The sequence below is a fragment of the Tiliqua scincoides genome, chromosome 7 (assembly GCF_035046505.1).
Source record: "Tiliqua scincoides isolate rTilSci1 chromosome 7, rTilSci1.hap2, whole genome shotgun sequence".
NCBI classification, from domain to species: Eukaryota; Metazoa; Chordata; class Lepidosauria; order Squamata; family Scincidae; genus Tiliqua; species Tiliqua scincoides.
Window position 1 is genome coordinate 75,366,516 of NC_089827.1, and position 26,705 is coordinate 75,393,220.

The 26,705-nt window shown below is 44.9% G+C and overlaps 2 protein-coding genes and 1 pseudogene across 2 annotated transcripts in view; 2 read left to right on the forward strand and 1 right to left on the reverse strand.

The window, feature by feature from the left end:
* Nucleotides 1-18,073, forward strand: part of PTPRR (protein tyrosine phosphatase receptor type R) — a 116,672-nt gene extending 98,599 nt beyond the window's left edge. The window contains exons 7-14 of the mRNA XM_066634510.1: nucleotides 3,838-4,024; nucleotides 5,243-5,327; nucleotides 6,736-6,815; nucleotides 7,652-7,789; nucleotides 12,595-12,705; nucleotides 13,747-13,904; nucleotides 15,277-15,390; nucleotides 17,980-18,073. Coding sequence (XP_066490607.1) covers nucleotides 3,838-4,024; nucleotides 5,243-5,327; nucleotides 6,736-6,815; nucleotides 7,652-7,789; nucleotides 12,595-12,705; nucleotides 13,747-13,904; nucleotides 15,277-15,390; nucleotides 17,980-18,073 — 967 coding nt within the window. The remainder of the gene's footprint in view (nucleotides 1-3,837; nucleotides 4,025-5,242; nucleotides 5,328-6,735; nucleotides 6,816-7,651; nucleotides 7,790-12,594; nucleotides 12,706-13,746; nucleotides 13,905-15,276; nucleotides 15,391-17,979) is intronic.
* A 4,718-nt stretch (nucleotides 18,074-22,791) lies between these two features.
* PTPRB (protein tyrosine phosphatase receptor type B) overlaps nucleotides 22,792-26,705 on the forward strand; it is an 81,230-nt gene continuing 77,316 nt past the window's right edge. Inside the window, exons 1-2 of the mRNA XM_066633323.1 lie at nucleotides 22,792-22,856; nucleotides 24,786-25,181. Coding sequence (XP_066489420.1) covers nucleotides 22,802-22,856; nucleotides 24,786-25,181 — 451 coding nt within the window. The 5' untranslated portion in view covers nucleotides 22,792-22,801. The remainder of the gene's footprint in view (nucleotides 22,857-24,785; nucleotides 25,182-26,705) is intronic.
* On the reverse strand, nucleotides 25,349-25,465 carry LOC136657767 (5S ribosomal RNA; annotated as a pseudogene).

Here is a 26,705-nt window from a genome sequence, read left to right on the forward strand (position 1 = left end):
ATGGAGACCCAGCAACAACCGGAGCCCACTCTTAGCTTGGCCAGTTCATGGTCAAGAGTTGAATGCAACTGACTTTCCAGTTGGGGGGTCAGGTAGCTCAGCAGCCCAGCAAGTTGGTGGGAAGGCAGTAAGCAGGCATGGAGTGCCCATAGAGCATCCCTGGTCAACCCACCACTTCCCACCTCCCATAAGAACATAAGAACAGCCCCACAGGCCCATCTAGTCCAGCTTCCTGCATCTCACAGCAGCCCACCAAATGCCCCAGGGAGCACACCAGATAACAAGAGACCTGCAAGGCCTCCTGGGAATTGTAGTTTAAGAACATAAGAACAGCCCCACTGGATCAGGCCATAGGCCCATCTAGTCCAGCTTCCTGTATCTCACAGCGGCCCACCAAATGCCCCAGGGAGCACACCAGATAACAAGAGACCTGCAAGGCCTCCTGGGAATTGTAGTTTAAGAACATAAGAACAGCCCCACTGGACCAGGCCATAGGCCCATCTAGTCCAGCTTCCTGTATCTCACAGCGGCCCACCAAATGCCCCAGGGAGCACACCAGATAACAAGAGACCTCATCCTGGTGCCCTCCCTTGCATCTGGCATTCTGACATAACTCATCTCCCACCAGCTTGCATCCAATGTACCTCATAGGTGGGCCAGCCCAAATCCAAGCACAATGGTGCTTCAGTGGGGATGGAATTCAGGAGCGGTGATTGTTTTCCAAGCAATCATTGAGCATTCTTGAACTCAATCTGAATCAAGCCAGGGGAAGTTCACCTATTACTGTGAAGGTTCTGCCATCCTAAGGAGTTCTCCCTTAGGAGATATGACAATATGTTGAGGGATATAAAATACAAATATAGTCTTCATCTTTCATATGAAATACCATTTACGTACTTCTCCTTAACCCTTCCTAGCGAGTTGTCCTTTGACATCTATATCTTTACATGTATTTGGGCGACTAACGTCACTTCTCAACCCCACGTTTCTTCAGCAATCCCCTTGAACTGAGCTGGAAAAAGTTATACATTCGAAGTTATAATTAGAACAGACCACATTTCTTTTTTTGTTCGAAAGGAAGTCGCCCTTTTACCACTACTGACAGATCTAACAATTGGAAAAGCCAAAGAAAATATTAACATTTCAATTGTGCTTTGTTACAAAACAATATGAATGCATTTGGTCTTTATACTAGGAAAAAACGGCCGAACCGCTGAGAGAATCAAGGCTGAGCACAATCGCTATATTTTATTGTTAGTGAGAGTTCAGACAAGAAACACGATGCATGCCTCTTTTTGTATTAAAGCAAGGGCAAGGAACAAAGATGAAGGATGCTTACTTAAAGACAGTCATTTACTGCAGCGCTAGTAAATAAAATTGGGCAACCTGAACCAAACAATAGTCCCACTCTGTGATCCAGCAGGGCTGGTGCGGCCTCCGCTGCATCCGTCATGGTAATAGAGGGTTGGGTCCCCAGTCTCTGTGGGGCTGCTTGGATCCGTGCCAGCAATATTGCTGGCACCAATCTGGGCTGCCCCATGTCAGGCTTTCAGGCCCATGAAGGGACAGGATGGGGTCACAGTCCCAGCTCCCCCTCACCAGCCTGAACTGCCCCCTTCCCTGCCATCCTGCTGGTCTTAACACCTCCCCCACCCCCATTCCACCCTCCACCACCTTCCATTGCCCAACAGAGAGCATACCTGCTCTGGCAGGCTTGGGCCTCTGGTGGCAACAGGCTAGGGCAGGCCTTGCCATTGGTGCTGTGGGCCTCCATGCTGCCGCAGTGTGCCTTACAGCCCATTTCCAACAGAACATGTGCCTGTTCCGCTGGTGGTAGTCAGTAATGGCGTAACTGAGGGGAGGCAAGGGGAGCAAATGTCCTAGGCTGGGGGGGGGGTGTTGCCAAGCCACCATCCAGCCCCCATGGCACACTCCTGCACTATTCAGGCACTCAGGGCCTTTCGCCTTGAGGCATCCTGAGGGCCAGGGAAGCTGCACACTACCTTCCCAACCCTCAGAAGGCCTTATAAAGGCCTCAGAGGGCCAAAAGATTTCACTTCGGATGTCATGGAGGAAACCAGAAGTGGTATTTTTAAACCCTTTGAAGGCCTTCTGAGGGATGGGGAGGTTTTGGAGGGTCAGGGAGGGTGTGCATAGACTCCCTGGGCCTCCAGAAGGAAGGTAGGGGGTGACAGCTCGGCCGGGGGGGGGGGCAACAGCCTGTGGTCATGGCCCCAAGCAGTACCAGGGCCTTGGTAATGTGTTAAAATAAATAGTACATTGAATTATCATTACATTCCATTTTCAGTGTAAAAGTGGCTATGGTTGGCAGCCTTCAGTCTCGAAAGACTATGGTATAAGCCTACAGCACCTGATATTCCCAGGTGGGCTCCCATCCAAGTACTAACCAGGCCTGACCCTGCTTAGCTTCCAAGATCAGACGAAATCAGGCATATGCAGGGTATGGGCCAATTCCTATCCAATTTTCCACTACCAGTGCAGCCGCGTCAACAGGACATGCACTGCATCCTACAGTGGCGGGGGGGGGAATCATGGAGGCCTCCTCCAGGTAAGGGAACATTTTGTTCCCTTTTCTCAAGGCTGCATTGCGGCTACACCGGCACTGGAAAGTTGGATAGGATTGGGCCCCAAGTTCACAATCTCCCTCCTTCTAGCCTTTAATGCATTTATTCTCATGTCTTCACAGTCATTGTTCTTCTGATCTAGGGTAGGAGAGGGAGGATACTCATTCTCTTTAGACCAGCATGACTTCATATGGGGATGCACATCCAAAGGTACATCCAACCATGAAAACAGCCCAGTGCAGAGAAACATTAGCAATTAGCAGAATTAACCTAGTCTGGGAATTCAATTCATTCAGAAGAGCAAAGCAGAAGATAGTGGTTGTTCCAGAATAGGACACTTGGTCCTACAGGCAGCTGGCTTTTTGATGAACGGATGAAGGCAGTGGGAAGACAGCAAGCCTCTGTCAGCATCTTCAAACCTCAAAAAAAATCCAGATGGACTTTAAAACACCATCGATGGAGTTTCTTTGTAATTTTGTAGAGAGGACTGTGAAAATCAGTATTCTGTTAGAGCAATCAGAACTCAAGTGTGTGCATTTTCAGTTTCAGAACTGTTTTGTTTTTTTAATTGAAATATACCTGTGGGCGTCACTTATTGTAACAAGTCGTTTTTTCCCCCATGCAATAAATGATTCCCTAGAGACAACTAAATTATTGAAGTTATTTCTATTCAAGCAAGCAGGAAGGAGAGACTTGTTCTGCAGAATAAACCAGAATATATTTGAAGGATATCTTGGCAGTAAATGGGGGGTACGTGTGGATAGATATATATTTCCACGATATAAAAAACACAACTAATAATTAGGGGGAAAGAGTTATTTTCTAATTAGCATTTGCAAAGGGATCTGCTACTTCATTCAAAAACAGAGTGATACTGGCAGCATCAGGATACTTTTTAGAGGGATGACAATGTCACAAAAATAACAGTCACAGAATTGTGTATTGCACTGAGTCATTCTGTCATGTGTTCCTGGATGTCCAAGTTTTATGACCCACTGATGGTAGCAACTCAGACCCCAATCCTTTCCAGCATATGAGCAATTCACTGCATCCTGTGCTGGAGCTGAGCAGGCTGGAGGTCTCCTCGGAGTAGTGGCGTAGCAAGAAGGGGTGCAAAGCGGCCCCTCCCCTTTGAACTTAGAAGTGCTGGGCTATGGATCAATGATGGGCTATTGACTATCCCAATAGTCTTGGCAGCTGCCTTATATGAGACAGCTCTGTATAAGTGTCTGCTATTCCTTTCATCATCTAGGCGAGGGTCCAATGTCTCTCTCACCTTGGACATGAGCAGCTTGGGAAGTGTCGAGCCGTTTGTCGCCGTACCAACACCTAGGGAAAAAGTGGCCATGGAGTACCTCCAATCAGCTAGCCGGGTCCTGACAAGGCAGCATTTACAGGACACCGTGTCAAGTCCTCATTTGCTTCAAACAGAATTCATGGTGAGTCTCCTGGATTGTGTTGGCTCCTCTCCGAAACAGAAAAGTTTCCAAATTACATTTCCACTAACTAAGATATACTTGTACATACCTGTGACTTAAACAAAACATGGTCCGTAATCCGTGGTGTACACAGTGGCAGCCTCAGAAAATAATATGGGGGTGGAGAAGGGACAAAGTGCATTGGGGGGAATTTTATCCTACATGTTAATTTTCTGAAAGTGAAATAATGTATATTTCATGTTAATGCTCCCATCCTAAACATTTTTAACCCATTTTGCCCAGCCCACAGGTGTACACATTTGGTTCCTGTTGCATATATGCAACATTGGGCAGAAATGGCTTAAGTAAGTTCGATCAGTTTTGATGGTTAATGTTCAAGTAAGCCTGATTGAGGCTGCAGCCTTACTTTCATTTCCCGTTTATTTTTCAGCAATTGAGGTGTGGAGGGTGAGATATTGTTTGGGGATACTTTCCTCCTATGCATTTATATGTGTACATGTAAAACAAATACATTCAAGGGTATTTCTTACCAGAAATGAAAATCTTTATTAGTTTATGGGGTGTTTTGTTAGTAACTTCAGTATGAAGCTGCTGTTGAACTGCAGAAGAAAATCTATAGAAGGTTCCATATGAGCTATCTTAAGAGGTAAACTACATGTTCCACACAAATGCAGGTATTTAAAACCTGCAGGTTTTTAAAATGCAGGTATTTAAAAGTTCCCCAACAGGTATTTAAAACAAAACTAAGCTGGGGAGAGACTTAGTATTGGAAGAACAGTATGGGTATCTAACCCATTCCCTGCTGTATGCTTTTTGTTCAAAATTTCTCCCCAGCGGAGTTTTTCCCTACAAAGTTCCAGATGCACAATTATCTTTGCAGACATGTTTCGGGAACCCGAAAGGGAAAAAGCAAGTTGGGGACCAAGAATGGCCAATAGGAAGACCATTTAGAATCCCTTTCCCTGCTGCTTCTCTACACAAAATCACAGCCCTCCCCAGACTGCTTTTTATTTTTAAAAAAATACTGAGAGGGCTTCATTGCACAGATTGGTATCTAAGGGATAGTTTGCTCCTAAAAAAAATATTAAAGGCTGCAATCCTAACCACGCTTTCTGGAGAGTAAGTCCCATTGAACAAAATAGGACTTCGTTCTGAGTAGACCTGGTTAGGATTGTGCCCAAAGTATCTTATGGTTTGTTTGCTTGTTTTTTGTTTTAGGAAATTCCCATGAATTTTGTGGATCCAAAGGAAATTGACATCCCCAGCCACGGAACAAAAAATCGCTACAAGACCATTCTACCAAGTAAATACCTTTAAACGGATTCCTTTTTTGGTCTGATATGTAATCCAGTCGTGCAGCCTTCCTCTCCCTATTATTAGTTCAGTGTTTGTGTCAGCATTTCCATTCCCAACACTGGGTGTGTCTCTTGAACCAGGGCACCTGATGCGACTGACAAGTGAAGTCTGAAATGATGGATTTTCTTTGGAACAATGGCTGGAGTCCGCCAGCTCCACCCTGAGCACCGCTGAGAGTGTTGCCAGGGGAGTTCTGCTACACCAATGGCCTAATTTCAGGACAGCTGAATTGCAGTCTCTCTTTTGTGGGACTGCTGACTTCAACTCCACATGGTTCTTAGGTTTTGAAGTGACATGATTTTCAAGTTCTGATTCTCCAGTTTTTCAAAATTTGGCAATACTTCCTCTTCTCAGTGATATTAATATATTTTTTATTGGGGTCTTGAATAAACAATTTTCTTCCAATGTGTTGATGTTTACTGCATCAACTACCGTTACGTCTCTTTTATGTCCAGTTTTGTTAGTGCCAATGTCTGTGACATCCAGAGATCCAGGCTCCAAGTCACTGCTGCCCATGTCAACCTTTTTATGGGATATTTTAAACTTATCTGAGCAGGCGTACCTGGCAGTAGGGGCTTGGAGGAGATTCTTTGGCTTGCTAATCTGTTCTTCCCCTCTCGCTCCCCCCTGCACTAGAATCAGAGCTCCACGGAATGTTCCAGAGAAGAGAACAAATGACCAGTACTCAGCGGAGTAGCTGGGGGGGTCAAAATGCTAAGTATTGATGGCACCATAACACACTGTGTAAGTGGCACCTCCTCCTCACCACTAGAGCCATACCAGGTGGCAAAACCATCTCAGAGGCATCTCCTCCACTTTGCCCTTGCCACCCTGAATGGCTCAGAAGGTGAGGAGGATGGGTCACTTACAAGGCACATTGCAGGGCTGTCAATACTTAGCGTTTTGGCCCCCCTCTAGTTACTCTATTGCTGGTGCTTCCTTCTTCATGCTTCCAGGTCTCATCCGAAAGGCGATGGAGGGATGTGTATTCTATCCCTGTATTGGACAAATATTTCTCTCTCTGTTGGGTATATGTACACCTTCTCCAGCCATGCACACACACCCCACCACCTGTAAAATGCAGGAAAAGTAAAAAGCAGGAAGTGTGAGTCTCTCTTGCTTCCTGCCTCAGAACTGTTCTGAAATGTCTGAAGAAATTCTTCGAGAACCACGATATCTGTGGCATCCAAACCATTGCTTGTGCTACTACAACTGTATAAGATCCAGCAGCCCAATATAACTGGTACATCAAATATTCAGAGGGTTTATTTTTCCCTTCCAGCCTTTAATATGTTTCTGTTATTCTCCAAGGTAAATGGGTATTCTTGTTGATTATTTCCATCGTGTCTTTCCAGATCCGGTAAGCAGGGTGTGCTTGAAACCAAAGAACCCAGGGGATGTTTTGAACACCTACATAAATGCTAACTACATTAGGGTAAGGAAACTGATATAATTTTCATTTTCTTGTTGAGCAGTTCGGAGAATTGGCTCCTGTTCAGCTACTGTACTCTGTTACCTTCCCTGACTAAAACTCTTTGTATGGTGCCCTGTCAACAATTCCTTATGTAAGATGGTACCATTTCCTTTCCTTCATTTCCTTCTGTAATTACAACACTAAACAATGAGGAGTCAATTAACTAAACACTCTAACCAATGATCAATCATTTCATGAAATCATTATTCTTAACTTGTCCCTTAATGCATCAGGTCTTTAAAACAAGGGTAGAAAAATCCTGTCTGGGCCTTTACTGCCAGATCTCATGATCTGTTAATCTAAAGTCCCAGAACGATGGTGAGAAAGTCACTCTGTGGTTTGGTGGGCTGCAGCTCCCAAGGCAAATGGAAAGCTCCCACTGAAATTCTTCCATTTCATGTTGTTGACAGTAAGTAGGCAGCGGGGGCAGTTCAGGGGAGAATAATGGGCAGATCTGGACAGAGACTAGGGGGTGGATCTCAATGGCACAAGTGCACATGGGATCCTATCCCCCCTTCAGGGTCCTGACTTACCCCCAGAACTCTGTCACATCACCTACTCACCCACCCCCATAGTATGCAGTGCATGTTCTAGTAATGGCGCTGCATGGCGTTGGCTAGTGGGAGATAGGATTAAACCTGAAGTCATGCAAATGTTTTGTATTAGTTTAAAAAAAATGTTTCAGAATGGTTATATCAATAAGTTTTCTTCTTATCTAGGCTTTTGTTTCTTATCACAGCTCCATGAAAAGCTTAACTTTTAACGTGACTGTTCTTGTGACTGTGTCTCCGCATCAGGGTTATGGCGGCCAAGAGAAGGCTTTTATTGCAACCCAAGGACCTATGATTAATACAGTGAATGATTTCTGGCTGATGGTCTGGCAAGAGGATAGTCCTGTAATTGTTATGATCACGAAGCTCAAAGAGAAAAATGAGGTATGATTTCTTAGCTACCTAAACCAGTGAAGTTATCCTTGTAGATGTGGAAACCAGCTGACTTGCTCTTATTGGATCACAGTGCTAGAACCACGATGCTTGATGGGATGGGATGGGGATGGAGAAAAACTGGGCAGGGACCAGGGAGGGGATGGGGCTGTGTCAAGGGCAAGAAGGGGGTTGATCAACAATGGCAGCAGCTCCACCAATATCTTAGCTCCCTTCCCATCCTCAATCCGTCTACCCAGGTCCACTCAGATTTGCTCCAGCAAAATCACTGGTGCAAGTCTGAATATCCATCAGGGCAACAGAGGCTTATCCCAGGGCAAGGGAACAAATGTTCCCTTACCTGGAGGAGACCTCTGCGACTGCCCTCCTACAGGATGCAGCATGCACGCCAGTAGCATGGCTATATCAGCAGGTGGGTTTCAATAGGATTGGGCTTATTCCTTGCTGGAAACTTTGGGGAAACTTTGAGCTCCAAGAATATCACTCTCATGGGTTCCCTAATCAGTGTGTAAGCCCCTTTCATGGAAGGATTTGTGTTAGATAAAGTGAAAAATAATACTGGTTACCAAAAACACAAAAGCAAAAACCCAAATGCTTTTTTCCACTAATCAAATTTTGATTAAAAGGACTAATTCTGGATAACATTCTGAAAGGAGTGACGTACTTGATAAAAGATGAAAATGAATTGATCTTAACCTTTCAGATCTAATCATTCCAGCATCAGGAATAACGTCTGTGAGTACCACACAGTGGAAATCAAACATCTAACTGATGTCCTAGACCAAAAAGTGATACATAATCACCCAAAAGTGTCTGTCCTATCATGGACCACACAATTTCATATAAGGCTTCACCACCCATATCATCTTTACAAAAACCCTGTAGGGCCATGTAGCTTGATAGAGAATTTGTGGTTCAAGGTTATCATTTGAACTCAGAACTTGGTAGCTGAGCAGGAATTTGAACTCAAAGCCTGGAATCTCTAGAGTCTAACACAGTGATTTTCAACCTTTTTCATCTTGTGGCACACTGGCAAGGTACTAAAATGGTCAAGGCACATCACCAGCTTTATGACAATTGTCAAGGCACACTGTGCTGTCCAATGGTCCTATTGATAAATGACCCTCTCCCAAATTCCCATGGCACACATGGGGACCATTTGCGGCACACCAGTGTGCCATGGCACAGTGGTTGAAAACGACCGGTCTAACATTTGATCCACTGTTCTGAAAAAGCTTTCCTGCTTGCAAGGTTTGCGTCGCTCATTGACAAAACATACTCATCAAGTTTTTGCACAAGAGAATCTGACCTTGAGAAATGAATGAGACAGACCTTGCAAGAAAGAGCTCCAATTATGCCTTGGAGAATGCGTGGGGCTCTGATTAAGGAGGAGCTGTCTGCATCATTCTTACCACATCCAAAACAATTTTGGACTGAATTTGAACTGAATCCAAACTGTTATATTCCAAGGGAATGCAAGATATTATAAATAGTTCCTTGTCTGACCTGATCAAAATACTTTTGAAACCCTACCCCTATAAAATGGCCTGAAGAACAAATATTTTCCCAAAGGAAATGCCAAATTTTTAAACTCTTACTTCTAATATTGCTTGAAAAGAATGACTTGAAAGAAACACCCAGTGGTTTCCAACATATCAGGAAGCCCTGTGTTTACCTGAATTGCTCCAGCTTGCCACAATAGTGTTTATCTGCACTGACAGTGGCAATTTCCTCCTAATAAAAGAAGGGGAGACATCTTAAGTAGTTCCCAGGCTTATGAAGAACCTCTATGTTTACTTGAGCTTTTGACATTCCAGCAAGAAACTCTGGCAAAACTACTGTATTAAGAACCAGTGTGATGGTAGATGAATAGCCAGTTCGCTTATTGGTTGTTGGACATTTTTTGTCAATTATCAAGCGTTGCTGTTTTTAGAGAAAGTGGAGGAGATACCTTTATTTATAAATAGAGGCACTGAGAAAAATGTAGCAAAAGTGGACTACCCATTTGGAGTGGCTTGTTTCTGAATCCATACACATAAATGAGCAAGGATCCTACCCTCCAAGGATGGATGCAAGGCACAGAGCCTGAGACATGAGTTGGGTCATAGGTCAGCAACCCTGTGGCTCAACTTATGAGTCACAGCGCATAGCTGTTGCAACTCAACCTGAGTCAACTTGCAAGTCATTTTGAGAAACGAAAGACATTTTGAGTCAAGGGCTTCCCTGAGCAAACCTTCACAGTCAAAAAAAAAAAAAAAAAAAAGAATGACCTTAAGTCTTTCTCCTCCCCTCAAATCCTTTGGCCCCGCCTCCTGGAACAAACCTACTCTCCTTCCACCATGTCTGCTGCTACAATAGGTCTGAAAGCTGGCTTCTGGATTGCCCATGAGGTCTTTGTCGTGACACATGCACAAAAAGAGAGTTGGAACTCAAGTTATTTCAAGTCCTGACTCTTTTTTCAAATCACTGACTCTGAGTCGTGAGTCATCAGGGTCAGTGACGTCTGTAACTCAAGTCATTTTTAAAAAATTCATGTTTATGAGACTTTTTTTTTTGAAAAGTCTGTTTTTAAAAATAGATAGGGGCATTCTGAAGTAACTGAATCTTCTTTTTATACAAGCAGAAGAGTACCATTAAATGAATACCCACTGATAAGACGCTGTAAGAGAAAGTGAGTCATCCTAGACTTGCTTTTTCTGTGCATAAGTCCCATTGAATATAATGGAAAGTACTTCTGAGTAAGTAAGGATCTGACATGCCTAGGATTGCACTGTAATAGATAGCAAGCCATTACTCTCCTAGTAACCCACCAGAATTAAATAGTTCATCCAAATTTGGCATCACAGGCCCATATCAGTCTTTAGTAAAGAGCAATAATAAAAAGCTAAACTTCTGGAACCTTCCGCTCTTTTCCCCTAAAAGCAAAAACCCAAATGATCAATTAGAGCAGGGGTCTCCAAACCCCGGCCTGGGGGCCAGATGCAGCCCGCAGCAAGCCTCTATCCGGCCCGCAGCCAGCCTCTTGTCCCCTGAAAGCCTCTGGCCCACTTGGCCGAATGTGACAGGAACTATGCTCTGGTTGTGTCTTGAGGGTGTTCTAAGGGCCAGAGAGGTTGAATGAACGAGCCCATTCATTCATTTATTCACTCATCTAAGTTCTATTTAAAAAAATTTTCTGGCCCTCAACACTGTGCCAGGTATTTGACGCTGCCCTCTGGCCAAAAAGTTTGGAGACCCTGAATTAGAGCATGGTGGCTGATATGTTAACTGCAAATAACAACATACATGTAATAAGACACTTAATTTTTCAGAGCTAATCTTATTTTACTAAAAGATGTAGCTGAGTTGTGCCTGGAAAAGAATTGTCTTTATGTAATACTCCTCTCACAAGGAGCGGCAAGCATTGCAAGTGCCCAAATTTTTCTCTGCTTGGATGTAAAATCCAAGCCAGAGAAAAAAATTCTGGGTATACCCACCCACCCATATCTGGTCCTCAGAACCCCCTTTCCTCCAAGCAAAACATACCTGTCCAGGGCTGAGGCAGCAGCCATGGAAAGGAAGGAGCTCTGAGCAGGCAGGTAAACTTTGCTTTAAAGGACGCGGTGAGGGGGTGATTTGAGTAGATGGGTGGGAGAGACTTTGGGGAAGTGAAGAAACGCTGATTTGCCTTGGAAAATAAATAGAGCTCTTCTGATGTTCTGGAAAATAGCTTGGCTTATTTCCAAGGCAGTTCAGCTGGAGCCAGCTTGTCCATCTCTAGTTCTAATATCTCTGGATAGCCATCCAGTGAACTGCATGTGAAACCAGCTCCTATTGTAAGCGGTCAAAGGCAAAGATCCAGGAGTACCAGCTGTTCAGCTGCTGATAGAGGCAAGTCCCAGCCATGCTTACAAATTGGATGAGAGCCCCTGTCTTATCTTATGGAGGAGAAGTGGGAGGTGCTTCAGCAAGGAATCTTTCAGCCAAGACTGCTGAGCGGTGCATTGCAAAAATGATTTTTAAACACTGGAAGTAAACTACAGTACTTATTTTCCTTAACGGAAATATACACATCATAAGCAAAGCTTAAACTTACACATTTGAGGTCCCACAGATACAGCATGCTGCTTTCCAGTGGTGTAGCTAGAGGGGGGTGCAAAGCACTAAGTTTTGCAGGCGCCTGAACGTGCTGTGCAAGCAGCCCCTCCCCTTCGGAACCATTGCAGGCAGGGGGTGCAAAATGAAGGCAAATGCGTTAAAATATAAAGGCAACATTTCCTGTTAGGAAGCGTTAACTTATGGAATCAAATCAAGCACAAAATGCAACACTGTAACATAAAGAACTGTAATTAATATATTGATTAATCAATATATCAGCGTGTGGTTGGTCTGTGGAACTCCTTGCCACAGGATGTGGTGACAGCATCTGGCCTGGATGCCTTTAAAAGGGGATTGGACAAGTTTCTGGAGGAAAAATCCATTACGGGTTACAAGCCATGATGTGTATGTGTAACCTCCTGCTTTTAGAAATGGGCTATGTCAGAATGCCAGATGCAAGGGAGGGCACCAGGATGAGGTCTGTTGTTATCTGGTGTGCTCCCTGGGGCATTTGGTGGGCTGCTGTGAGATACAGGAAGCTGGACTAGATGGGCCCATGGCCTGATCCAGTGGGGCTGTTCTTATGTTCTTATGATGGATGTCTTATATACCTGTTGCCTAAGTTAAATCTTACCTAGCTTTTAACCTAATTTTTAACCTAGATTTTTAAAAATCAAGCAATCTTTAACTGCTTTTACATCAGTATTTTTTATCCCCAGAAATGTGTGCTCTATTGGCCAGAGAAGAGAGGGATATATGGGAAAGTGGAAGTACTTGTGAACAGCGTGCAAGAATGTGAGAATTATACTGTCCGCAACCTTACACTAAAGGTAAGAAAAGAACTGACTTTTGCGGCTGAGCAGTCAGTATAAGTTGGAAGCAAAGGCAACTGATTGAAAAACAAATTTGGTGTGTCATGTGGAACTCACCGACTCTATAAGACAAACGTTCAACAGGCATCAGGAAAATAATATATATAATGAATACAGCATGGAATCAAAGTCATCAAGAATAATGCTGTTGGCACCCCAGCCCTCTAGCATAGCTGTATCTACCCTTGATGTCAGTTTGATGTGCATGTCTAGATATCAATACAGATAAGTTGTACATTACCTAGTTTTATGCATGCAGCAGAATGTGATGCTAGAATAGACTGTACCACTTCAGACTGCAGGTAAAAGATACCATGCCTGAAGGCTCTTCCATGAAAAAAAACTCCCTGCAAGTACAAGGTTACATGTCGGAGAGAAAGTTCTAGTCCAGTAGTTCCCAAACTGGTGGGTTGTGACCCACCAGCCTGGGAAGCAGCTGTGCCTGCCCCCTTAAGGGATGGGGTGAATGGCAGTGACGTGATCCCCAGGATTGCGCCACTGTTGGGGATTGGGGGGGTGCCACTTATCTGAGCCAGCACCAGTCTCCAGGGCTCTCCAAACTGAAAATAGCAAATGGAAACCACTTCCAGTTTTCAATCATGAACCCAGAAATGGGAGAATGGGAATTATAGATCCTGATTTATTATTCTGTAAACAGAAGCCCCTTCCATTCATATAGTTTACTCCTTTTTACGAGCCTTTTTATGAGCTCTACTCTCCTTCCATGAACAGAAGAAGCTTCCATTCATGGAATGGTAAGTTAGAATCCAAACCAGTGTGTACACACAAGGGGATCTAGACTACATCTCAAGAGTCCAGATACTACATTAGCCCCCCAGAAATGCATGCAAGACATGGAGTAATTTCTTTGGGGAAAGCATTCTGCTATCATATATGCTTGTCTTCATTAGTAAGTAATAAGAATGGGAAAGAAAATAGATTCTGATTAATAAAATGAATTAAGTACAGCTCATCAAGAACATGCACCATTCTTTTCAGCAAGGAAGCCAGTCAAGAAACGTCAAACATTATTGGTACACATCCTGGCCAGACCACAAAACCCCGGATAGTGCGCAACCTCTCCTACAGCTCATGCTGGACGTAGAAGATGACAGGATGGCGTCAGCTGGTAGAGGGCCTGCGATTGTGCATTGCAGGTAATTAATGGGCTTTTAAAGAAATGTTTTTCCTCCAGAAAATTCAATGCAGTAGAATTTATGTAGGGTGTGCTACAGAAAAATACGGAGAAGCAACAAGAGGGAAAATCTCAGCATTGCATTTGAGGTTGATTGGTACATGGGTTTGAAGCATGCACTGGTACCAGTGAAGGCTGCTTTGCAACTGCCATACCTAGATTTTGCAACTGGGAGGTGAGGGGGCATAGCAGGGGGTGGGGGAAGGGATGGATCTGACAGCAATGGTATGAACTGGATCCTATTCTCTTTTTCCTACAGCCTCCCCACGCCTCCTGCAGGCTCACCTACAGCCTCTCCTCGGACTTGTGCTGGCGAAATTGCTAAGCAGGTCCAAGGGGACTCACTGAAGTGCAGAAGGCTTATGCAGGTGTAAATGGATTTAAATATCCTTTCCTTTCTGAAGCCTCCCGAATTCCCATCCCCCTTGCTGGATACAGCGTACCTGTTGTTTGATGCAGCAGCAGAGTAGCTGGGGGGGGTGCAAAACACTTACTACACCTTGCAAGCGGCCCTTCCCCTTTGGAGCCGTTCTGGGCTGGTGGCGCAAAATGGAGGCCCAGAATGGCTCTGAAGGGGAGGAGGGCCACTTGCACGGCATAGTGAGGCCCCTACAAAGCTTAGTGCTTTGCACCCTTTCTAGCTATGCTACTGTGGTGCAGATGCACCAGTGAGTGGGGGGGAAGGTTTGGGCTTCTGGTGTTCCACTGTGAGAGGGGAGAAGCACAGTTCAGCTTTCAAAGGCACAGCAGCAGGTGAAGGTGGTAATGGTGACCCTGCTGGCTTTTCCTTCTCCTCTTCCTCCTCGCAAGTCTGTGGATGTTATTTATCATTTATGTATTTAAGGACGCAATCCTAACCAACTTTCCGGCTCTGACCTAGCCGCAGTGCAGTCCCAAGATAAGGTAACACCAACATCCCTTACCTTGAGGATGCCCCCTTGACTGTCTCCCCACTGCAGGATGCAGCGCACTCCACATCGGCACAGCTACGTCAGTGCTGGGAAGTTGGTTAGGATTGCGCCCTAAGGCATTTTTATCCCACCCTTCTCCCGCCAGAGGGGCCACCAGTGCAACTCACACATGATATCAAATAATGCATATAATGACCATCAGTTCATTCATAGAGTAATTGCAGGTCTGCACTCCTCCTCCATCTACCAGGACTGCCCCAATCAATCCAGAAGCCCAAATTCTTGCAGAGTCCAAAGTTCAGACTCCAGACCACCAGGCAGCATGAAAAACCTCAGGAGAGGGATGGGGGCTGAGCACTTTCAAACTGTACACCAACTGATGGAAACGGATCGTTTTTACCCTGGTTTAATTTTACCTTTCAGTGCTGGAATAGGGCGAACTGGGTGTTTTATTGCTACTGCCATTGGTTGTCATCAGCTGAAGGAAGAAGGGGTTGTTGATGCATTAAGCATTGTCTGCCAACTGCGTTTGGACAGGTGAGATGATGTAGAGGGCAAACTCCATCTGTTATTGCCATCCCATTTTTCCTAGAACCCATGTACTGATCAGAAATGTTCTGATGCAGGATATAGAAGTGGGCACTTTTAACCCACTTCTTACATAATCTGCAGCGCAATTCTAAGCTGCACATGGCCTGTGTTGCATCAAATGCAGCTTAGGGGGTTACTGGAGGTCTCCTCGGGGGTAAGGGGATATATTTCCCCTTCTCCAGTATCAGACCATACAGAACTAATTACAGTATCACATGCACAGTCTAAATGCAGCAGAATCACTAGGGTTGCTGTAACCCCATTAACTTTATTTATTTTCATATAAAACAGTACAAGTCACCCAACACATCAGTAACAGAAACAAAAAAACCAGTGGCCAACCTGATGACACTCACACAACTGAACAAGAGTTCTCGTATTAGCGCTGATACATGGAAATGAGATCTGACTCATACTAACATCTTATTGGTTCCCTGCTATGTCATAATAACACCTCATTGGCTCTCAGAACAATCAGTCTCATTGGTCAGTTTTGCGTTACATAAATCCATGTTTGTTACATAAGGCTGTTGCGTTTTCCTTTTCTGGTTATTTTTCCATAGCTTTTGATAGCAAACAGATATTTAAACATGGTTTGTTTCATTGCATTCTGCATGAAATTCTGCATTGAGTGATCTATAACATGATGGTATTATTTGAGAATACCAAGATTTTCACAGTTTTGGCCAGTAGTGGTGCCGTCCCCCCAAGGGTGTCACCCGGTGCAGCCATAATGATGCCACTGCTTCCCAGCTTCAGGTTAATTTCAGTGGAGCAGTACAGTATTCTGGCACTCTGCCCAAGTTTGGCATAACCCTGCGTTATTTCACTGATTGTTGATTCTCTGTCTTTTTAATGCGGGTCCCCATCCAATGGTTGTGCAGAAACTCCACAGTGTACTTCTGCCATTCCTTTTCACACATTAGCTACTGATGCCTGATCCAGACTCGCTACATTTATGGTCAAATCAAACAGAGCTATGCTGCTGATGCCGAAATGAGTCACTGCTGCAGAATTTGTTCTGTGTCAGCTGGTGAAACAGGAAGCCTGATAGGCGTTAGGAGAAGGACAGGAAAACCTGCACTTTGTATGTGTGCTCCGAAGTCACAAGAGGTCACATATTCAGGACAAAGAATGAAACTGCCTTGACAGCGAGAGCCAGGTTTGGGTTTGCCTCTATGCTTGAAGATGCACGTTGCCCCTTCCACATGGAGTTTGCCATTTATTTGAGGCTGTGAGCGCCATGAAGAAGAATGAACGAACGAAACTGGACTGGGTGACTTGAGATTTTCATGGCAGGAAGTATGCCGTTGTGCTTGAAACGCATCAGTTTCCCTGTAAACATTAGAGGTTTTTAAAAATTGGGTTTTTACTTTACCCTATTCTGAGCACATTGGATGTTTTAAAATGCTTCCAGCAAAAGCTAGGTAGAAAGTCATCATTCATCATTGATCTTAGTTTTTTTTTTTTTTTTTTTTTTGCTCTTTAAAAACTAGAAAAACTGGAAAGAGTCTGTGATAGTAATAAAAGATGCTTAGGCTTTGGTTCTAGCAAGATTCCAAAGGAACAAGCAGCCCAATCCTAAACTCCCCAGCACTGCCAGATGAAGCGGTGCCAAAATGGCGACCACTTCATCCAGTAGGGCCAGGGAGGTCGCTGGAGGACTCCTCGAGGGAAGGGGACATTCATTCCCTTCCCCCAAGGAAAGCCCCGGGCCCCACAATGGGGCTACTCATGTCTGCACTAGCTATTTTGCCGGTGAAGATGAGAGAAGCCTCATGTTGGGACTTGCAGCCCAACATGGGGGATAGGATCTGGCGGAGGAGGTCTCCTGCTGGTCCTGCCCCCTCCCGGGCTGGTTCCTCCTCTGTCCTGCTCTCCCCCTCCCCTTCCCCACCCCAGAACGCCTCCCCTCCACCCTGCAAAGCTGCCACATGGCAGTACTATTTTCTGGCTGCGGCTTCCAGGCGCTGAGGCCCAGTGCCAGCACTCCCTCCTCTCTGGGTGCTGTAAACATGCTTTATGGCACATTTGCACATCTTCTCTTTCCCTCAACACCTGAAGTGCTAAAAGAGGGAGTGAAGAAGAAGTGGGGTCGGAAGAAAAAATGTGTGCAAATCTTGGGAAGTTGTAGAAGCTCTCAAACTACTGTCACCTTTGTTAGGAACAATTTTATCCAGCCTCAGCTGCTTCTGGGGCGGTTATCTCTAGACTATTCTCTCTCACCGTGTAATCATATTTTGAATTGTGAATGCACATAGACATTTGATATGACCACAAATGCATGATCGGCTTCTCAGCTTGCTTCCCAACCAGGCATTTGGCGATGCCCTAAGTAGATCCCGCTGCTCAAACAAATTTTGCAGGATTTGGAAACCATTCAAAAACCTGCAAACCTGTTTGATCAGAGGTGGAAAGCAGCATGAGTGTGTACATCATGGACAGCGTGCCGCCTTCAAATTGCCTTCAGCTCTCTCAAAACACTCTCTATAACCTTAAAATATCACTAAAGGCACTTTATTCTTTTCTTTTCAGAGGGGGAATGGTCCAAACAAGTGAACAGTATGAATTTGTGCACCATGCGCTGAGCCTGTATGAAAGCAGACTCTCGGCTGAAGCTATCCAGTGAAACTGAGGTGGAAGAACAAAGTTATGTTCATCTCTTGAGGTAATGTGTTGTATTACCTACCAGCAATTTCTTCAAGGAGTTTACAGCAGCGGAAGGAGAGGCATTGCAGTCAACTTGTAAAAGGAATGTTGATGGCTTAAAAAAAGACAAAAAAGCCTAAAAGATTGGTGGACCCTTGTCCTGAATGTATCGTGAGTTTCCTGAAACTGTTTAACGAAAGTTAATGTACTGATGTTACATTTGGATTTCACATATATATCTTATGGGGATTTATTTCTGTACTAATGGCAACTGCCACACAGAATGTATGTAACCTATGTATGTATGTTCTACAGCAGCTGGACATGGGAAATCCCACTGAAGAAGTGTGTATAAATGCATTAACATTTGCAAAGTCTGTCTTGTGAATAGGCTGTCAGGTGTTCAATTGTACCTGTTAAATGCTACTACCGATGACATGGTAAATGAAATTCAGAACCACTTCCGATTCTTGCTGCTAACGGTTGCAAGAGATCCATTTGTGGGTTCAAAGGAAAACCTCCAGGATAAAGAAACCAATCCATTGTTTCTGAAACTATTCCAAATCAGATAATATTTTATATGATAACAGTTAAGTAATATTAGATATTGAATGTGTATAGTGCATTTGGTAAAGGCATTGCAGACCACAGTGGCTGCAATTCAAAGGAAATGTGACCTGTACAAGCCCCACTGAAACCAACAGAAGTTTATAAGCAGAGGTATGCATTTTAATTTTTTTAATGGCGCTTGCTGCCATCTTGTGAAATGCCCATTCATTTCAATGGGACTTGAGCAAAAGCAGCTCTCAATGGATGGAGTCCAGTGTCCGTTTTTTTCAATGTTTATGTATTTATTCAATACTGTTGATTGTCTAAGAAGCTGCATTTTGCTTCAGGACAGAATCCAGTGTATTTGTAAAATCATGTGGCACACTTTCCTTTCAAACAGAAACTTTGTAACATATATTCAGTGGTAAGAATTTTAAATATTTGCCTGTCTTTTACTAAACAGTTTCTCTTTTTTGGAATAAGTTGTCCGAATTTCATTCTTCGCAATGAGAGGGTGGGTGTCTTTGAGATGCTAGAAGGCTATTTGAATAATGAAGTTATTATCCTTTCAATTTTTTTATCTTGGCAATGATCTGTTTGCTATGAAAAAGGTACTGCCAACACACCTCCTTTGGGCAAGAAGTTGGGGCGTGTGAACACAGGATCTAATGAGTTTCCAAAGCAGTAATGTTACCTTTGCGTCAGACAGCCAATAAACTTGATACAAAATAATGTAAAGGTGTTACTGTTTTTATTATTTCATTTCACTGATTATCATCAAATTTTACTACTCTTCAACCCTAATAGACAAAGGGAATTGCGATCCACTTCTCAGTTACTTATTGGAATAATTACAAATGATACTTACCTCGCTAAACACCTGGCCCAAGTGTTTTAAGTTCCCACAATGCACCATAATGCGTCCTCCTCTTTGGTCTACCCAAGGGACAGAATCTGGTATGAACACATTGCAAAGCTGTGGAAACTTCCCACATTAGAACATAAGAACAGCCCCACTGGATCAGGCCATAGGCCCATCTATTCCAGCTTCCTGTATCTCACAGTGGCCCACCAAATGCCCCAGGGAGCACACCAGATAACAAGAGACCTGCATCCTGATGCCCTCCCTTGCATCTGGCATTCTGACATAGCCCATTTCTAAAATCAGGAGGTTGCGCATACACATCATGGCTTATACCCCATAATGAATTTTTCTTCCAGAAACTTGTCCAATCCCCTTTTAAAGGCGTCCAGGCTAGATGCCGTCACCACATCCTGTGGCAAGGAGTTCCACAGACCGACCACACGCTGAGTAAAGAAATATTTTCTTTTGTCTGTTCTAACTCTCCCAACACTCAATTTTAGTGGATGTCCCCTGGTTCTGGTGTTATGTGAGAGTGTAAAGAGCGTCTCCCTATCCACTCTGTCCATCCCCTGCATAATTTTGTATGTCTCAATCATGTCCCCCCTCAGGCGTCTCTTTTCTAGGCTGAAGAGGCCCAAACGCCATAGCCTTTCCTCATAAGGAAGGTGCCCCAGCCCAGTAATCATCTTAGTTGCCCTCTTTTGCACCTTTTCCATTTCCACTATATCCTTTTTGAGATGTGGCGACCAGAACTGGACACAATACTCCAGGTGTGGCCTTACCATCGATTTGTACAACGGCATTATAATATTAGCCGTTTTGTTCTCAATACCTTTTCTAATGATCCCAAGCATAGAATTGGCCTTCTTTACTGCCTCCGCAGATTGGATCGACACTTTCATCGACTTGTCCACCACTACCCCAAGATCTCTCTCCTGATCTGTCACAGACAGCTTAGAACCCATCAGCCTATATGTGACGTTTTGATTTTTTGCCCCAATGTGCATGACTTTACACTTACTTACATTGAAACACATCTGCCATTTTGCTGCCCATTCTGCCAGTCTGGAGAGATCCTTCTGGAGCTCCTCACAATCACTTCTGGTCTTCCCCACCCAGAAAAGTTTGGTGTCGTCTGCAAACTTAGCCATCTCACTGCACAACCCTGTCTCCAGGTCATTTATGAAGAGGTTGAAGAGCACCGGTCCCAGGACAGATCCTTGGGGCATAGCGCTTTTCACCTCTCTCCATTGTGAAAATTGCCCATTGACACCCACTTTCTGTTTCCTGCTCTTCAACCAGGTCTCAATCCAGGGGAGACCTGCCCTCTAATTCCCTGACTGTGGAGTTTTTTCAGTAGCTTACCTAGCTATGGGCCTTTCCCTGGACAACCTTCTGCCTTTTCAACTGAGTGCAGTGGCGTAGTTAGAGGGGGTGCAAAACACTAAGTTTTGCAGACACCAGAATGTGCCGTACAAGCGGCTCACCTCCATTTTGCTCCCATCTCCTGGAATGGCTCCAAAGGGGAATGGGAGGGGGCTCCTGCAAAATTTAGCACTTTGCACCCCCTCTAGCTAAACCACTGACTGTGTGCTTTAGTGTCCAAAGTGGTATAAGGATCTGTCATCTTGATGTGCTGACTTGGAAAACCAATCAATTTTCACACATGTCTAAAGCAGGGGTCCCAAACCGTTTTGCACCAGGATCCACTTTTTAAAACGACAGCCTGTCAGGATTCACCTACTTCTATGAGACTAAATAAAAAAGTTTCACTTTACCAGCCGTTCAAGCCTCTGTTTTTATCCTTTTTACTATGGTGGGAACATAGTGAATGCTCCTTATCCTGACCTGTGAAGTGGGCTGAAGCATGTCCACCTGGTCATGGGTAAATGCACAAGCGCTTCCCTGTTTCAGTTTCCATAGGGCTAAATTCATTTTCCTTGTTGGCTATCAGCTTGTTTCACAACCCACCATAAATCAGGCTGGTTTACCAGCCGCCGCACAACTTTGGAAATATCGCAAGGGATGGCTTAATATTCTTGAGGATGCCACTACGTTGTTTCAATGGGAACTTGTTTTATAACATGGCCATTGACAATATGCAGAGAGTGAGAGATGAGAGATCCACTGGTGGGTCCCGACCCACAGTTTCAAAACCATATGTCTAAAATAACAGTAATTCTGTCTGTTTGGTTCAATTAATGGTGTCGTCCAAGCAAAAAAAGCTTGCCAGACCTGTCAATGTGATGAGACATGGATACATTTTGGTGGTGGACTGATCAACCACTTTCTTCTGCTTGTGTAGTATGTAGTGGTGAGAGTGTCAGCCACGGACCTAGGAAACTGATGTTCCAATCCTCAATCAGCTATGAAGCTCACTGGGTGTTCTTAAGCCAATCACCCTCAGCCTAACCTATCTTACAGGGTTGTTGTGAAGATAAAGGGGGAAGAACTACCGGTATGTATGCTGCCCTGAAATCACTGAAGGAAATGAGGAATGTATGTCATATATTCATATATACCTATAGCCCAGGGATAAATGCATCTGTCTTCCAGAGAAGCCTTGTGTAGTGCAAGGTAATAGCAGCACTCCATTTCATTGTGGGGTTGGACTAGATGACCTTTAAGATCCCTTCCAACTCCATAATTCTATGCAAGGCTTCCTCATGCAAAAAAGTTCCTCATTCTGAGGATTTTATTCTGGCCAAGAGCCTGTGGACTTAAAGCAATCAAGATCACTTGAACGTATGATGGAAGAGAATGACTGACCCTAGAGATTTGGCTCGTCACTCTTCGGGTAGATGGATGTTGGAACATGCGAGGATATGTCCCATGTGGTCTCTAATCATGTGACATTCCAGGATGGCTCCGCAGCATATCATTACCAAAAACTGGTTGTGTTGAACAGGACTACACAGTATATATTTACGTAACCCAATCAAGCACACCTGCAGACACAGAATGGTTCACAGACAGGCAATTAAATGAAATTGCAGCTCTTTTTGCTCTGCTGAGTTTGGGGCGATGCTTTGGGGTGGTATCTGTCTTCAAATGTGACCCCTGGTTTGCTAGCGTTTTTCTAAACTCGAGCAGACAGCCAGCACATGCCTGAGCATCAGATGAAAGGACACGCTGGTGTAAAACTGCCCACAAACAATTGAATAGAAGGAAGTGTTCGTCACTGACTTTTCCTCCTGTGAAGGCATATTTCCTTCCTAGGCTTCGCTTCGCTTGTCTGGGGTATGCACTTTAAAAAAAAAAAAAAAGCGAGAAGCAATGGAAGTTAGAGGGAAAATGGAGACACTATTTCACGTCCTAATTTTTACCTGCCTGGCCTTCGAGTTCTCGGGTAAGTACCACTCCTCTCCAATTTCATGTTTCATTCTCATTGTGACTGTGATTCGCAAATGTTGTTGGGAGTTGTCCCCATCTTCCTGAGAGAGGCTGATCTCCGAGCTCGAGTTTATACGAGAGGAATAGAGGGATGGGCCAATCCGTTCCAGGATTGTTTAGATTTCATTCCAAAAGAAAAAATAAACTTTCTTTTTTTTGGTGCCGTTGCTTCATTCTTGGAGAGGTTCTCCCACTGGACACTTCGTTTGGTCCAAATAGATTGCGAGAGGGAGACTCCGCCTGTATTTATGCTTGGTGAAGATTATAAAACCAGAGGCTTACAGACATATATTGCAGTACTTAGAATTTGCTGTGAGAACTTCTTCCCCAGCCACTTGGAAATCTAACATCACACCAAGGATGTCTGGGCATATTTTAAATACTTTCGCTGTTTTGCCGATGATGAGACTTTTCACTGAACAATTGGCTCCCAAAACAAGACAGAAATTGTATGTGCTCCAAAGAGTGATGTATTAGGGCTCGATAGACTTTATTTGGTTGGGGGATTATTCTTGACTCTCACTACTGTGAGCTTGTTGTCTACAGTGGCATAGTTAGAGGGGGTGCAAAGCACTCAATTTTGCAAGCGGCCCCCTCCCCCTTGGGGCCCGCAAGAGCAAAATGGAGGCCCCCTGCAAAACTTAGTACTTTGCACCCCCTCGAGCTATGCCACTGGTTGTATGTATTGCAAAAGTGTGATTACTTTTCATGCGCATGAAATGAGTGCAAGTACACAACAGATTCGGGCAACCCTTTTGGGGATTGCTGGTTGCAAACCCTTTAAAAAGGAATGGTCAAGAGTCTGGCTTATGTAAAGTTGGGAAACGAACCCAAAGGTGATTGATATGTTCTATGTCAGGGGTGCTCAATAGGTGGATCACGATCTACCGGTAGATCGCGAGGCAAAATGAGTAGATCGCGGAGTGCCGACCCCCCCCCCTTCAGGTGCCTCTGGGAGGAAACGCCGGGAGTAAGGCCCATTGTACTCAATGGGGCTTACTCCCAGGTAAGTGTGGCTAGGATGTTATATGTTATGATGGCGTGAACATTGTAAAAAAAACTCTGGTAGATCTCCGGGCCTTGCTGGGTTTCAAAGTAGCTCTCGAGCCAAAAAAGTATGAGCACCCCTGTTCTATGTGGATCTTTTCTTGTTTGGAGGAAGATGGCAGTCAGAGAGGCTTCCGAAGCAGACAGAAAGTCAATAGCCCCTTGTCCAAAGCCCTGTTTTTAGGCAAATGCAAACGGCCACATCTGACCACCTTTACACAAGTGAGCTTCTTGGCTTGCTGACTGTTATATGTAGTCATTTATTTTGTTTAAAATACCTTGACTGCCTTTCAGTTCTAGACAAACTGGCAATAATTGTAACAGTTCAAGTAAGTCTTATTCTTTGGAGCAGTTCCTTGCCCACTGCAATGCCAAGATGCAGTGGTGTAGCTAGAGGGGGTGAAAAGTACTACGTTTTGCAGGGAGCCTTACCACATTGTACAAGCACCCCTCCCTCTCCCCATCCGAGCCATCCCTGGCAGGGGGAGCAAAATGGAGGCATTTGTCTCCCTGCCTCCCTGCATTTACCTCCTTCTGCTCCCCCCACTCAGGGAGGGGAGGGGCCATGTGCATGCTGCAGTGAGGCTCCCTGCCAAACTTAGTGCTTAGTACCCCCTCTAGCTACACCACTGCCAAGATAAAAAAAAAATTCTGCTCTGACTGTTTTCTCCCAACTTTATTTCTTCTAAATCTATACGTAGAACTTTAGATAGTTCCAGGGCAGGGAGATAAAACGGTTTTTCTTAATCTGACTTATCTTAATGGTCAATTTGTACTGATGTTGTCATGGTGTTATCACAGCAGCATGTGTCATTTGTACGGGTCCTTCCCCTTCCAGGCAGTTTTCTGATTATCCACGAACTAAAGCAGCAATGCGTTTACGAGAGCAACACAAAAGTACACGTGGAAAAATGCGACATCGCCAACCTCAACCAGCAGTGGAGCTGGATAAAGCACGAGAAGCTCCTCCACGTCCAGTCAGGCCAGTGCCTGGCCTTCAACAGGACTCTGCCTGCGCATTCCCGCAGAGCTGTGGTTGCCAACTGCTCCGAGGCACCCAGCTGGACCTGTCACAGCAAGGAAGGCCTCCTGGAGGTGAAGAACAATTCTCTGTTTCTCAAGAAGCAAAACACAAAGGTGGTCGTGAAGATCGGTAGGAAGCACCCCGACAGCTGGAAGAAAATTGAGGTCAACCAGAACGGAGAGCTGGTCCATAAAAATCTGTGCTCCAGAGGTAAGCTGCACCTGTTCAGAAGTTTCCCGAGAATGTTTGGCACCCACCGGTTTTGATCGATTGGTTTTAATTCGTGGCAGACGTGGCAGAATAAATGGCACGGAACAATGGAAAGCTATTCAGGCTAGGTTGGTTGGCAGCCTTCAGTCTCGAGAGACTATGGTATAAGCCTACAGCACCCGGTATTCCCAAGTGGTCTCCCATCCAAGTACTAACCAGGCCTGACCCTGCTTAGCTTCCAAGATCAGATGAGATTGGGCATGTGCAGGGTAACAGTTGCTGGTAAAAATAACATTTCAAGGACAGGAAATAGAAATGTCTTCTTACAGGGCAGTACAGCGAGGCCGCTTGGGGGTAAGATGTCATTTTTCACTTTACCTTAAGTAACTCCCCAGTCTGCTCTATGGGGCTATTCGGATCTATTTAGCTGGTGCAAATCTGAGAAGCCCCCATAGGGCTGCCCGGCCTGGAAGTGGGGGTTAGGATAAGGCGTGTGCTGTCACCGCCAATTCCTCCCCCTTCCCAGGCCCAATCCTTCCCCACTCTGTCCTCCCTGCCCAGAAACACCCACTTTCACACCACTTTCCCGCAACCCACTTCCACTCTCCGTGCTGCCCAGTGCCGGCTCTCAAGTAGCCGCAAATGTGCTTGACGGCACATTTGCAACCCTCAGAGCCCGCGCAGGAGGTCTGAGCAGCCCCATCCTACTCCAGTGTGTACAAATTGCACAGGCAGAGCTTATTTGCAGACGATTTGTACACACATCATCTCTCTTTACAGCTTCAGATCCACGCGTGCTTGAGTCAGGGTCTGGGCAGCAGGCATGATTCTGCTCACCCCTGTTGGCAACCTTCAGTCTCAAAAGACTGTGGTATCGCGCTCTGAAAGGTGGTTCTGGCACAGCATCTCGTGTGGCTGAAAAGGCCAATTCGGGAGTGACAATCCCTTCCACACTGGGAGCAAGTGCAGTCTGTCCCTGGTCTGTCTCCCTGGCTATGGGCCTTCCTTCTTTGCCTCTTAGCCTCAGACTGTTGGCCAAGTGTCTCTTCAAACTGGGAAAGGCCATGCTGCACAGCCTGCCTTCAAGCGGGCCGCTCAGAGGCCAGGGTTTCCCACTTGTTGAGGTCCACTCCTAAGGCCTTCAGATCCCTCTTGCAGATGTCCTTGTATCATATTCGTAAAGATGTCCTGTGAACAAAGGCCAAAGGGTCAGACTAACAGTCCTTCTGGGACATTTTGCCTACCGATAGTGTCTACTACATCAGGGGTACTTAGAAGCATGATGCTGTCCCAGTAGAGCATGATGCCTCATGGGGGTGCATAGGCAGTATCCTCATCAATCCTCCGTTGTCCTCTGCATCTGATAGTCAGAGGAGATGCACTATGAAAATGGCTGCTGTACATCTGGGTGTTGATGGACCCAGACTCTTTGTATTCAAACGTTTAAATCCATTTTTGCTCAGTGATTACTATCTTTTTGAAAACTGATGGTAGCTCTTGGGCTTGGCATCTTACACTTATTTG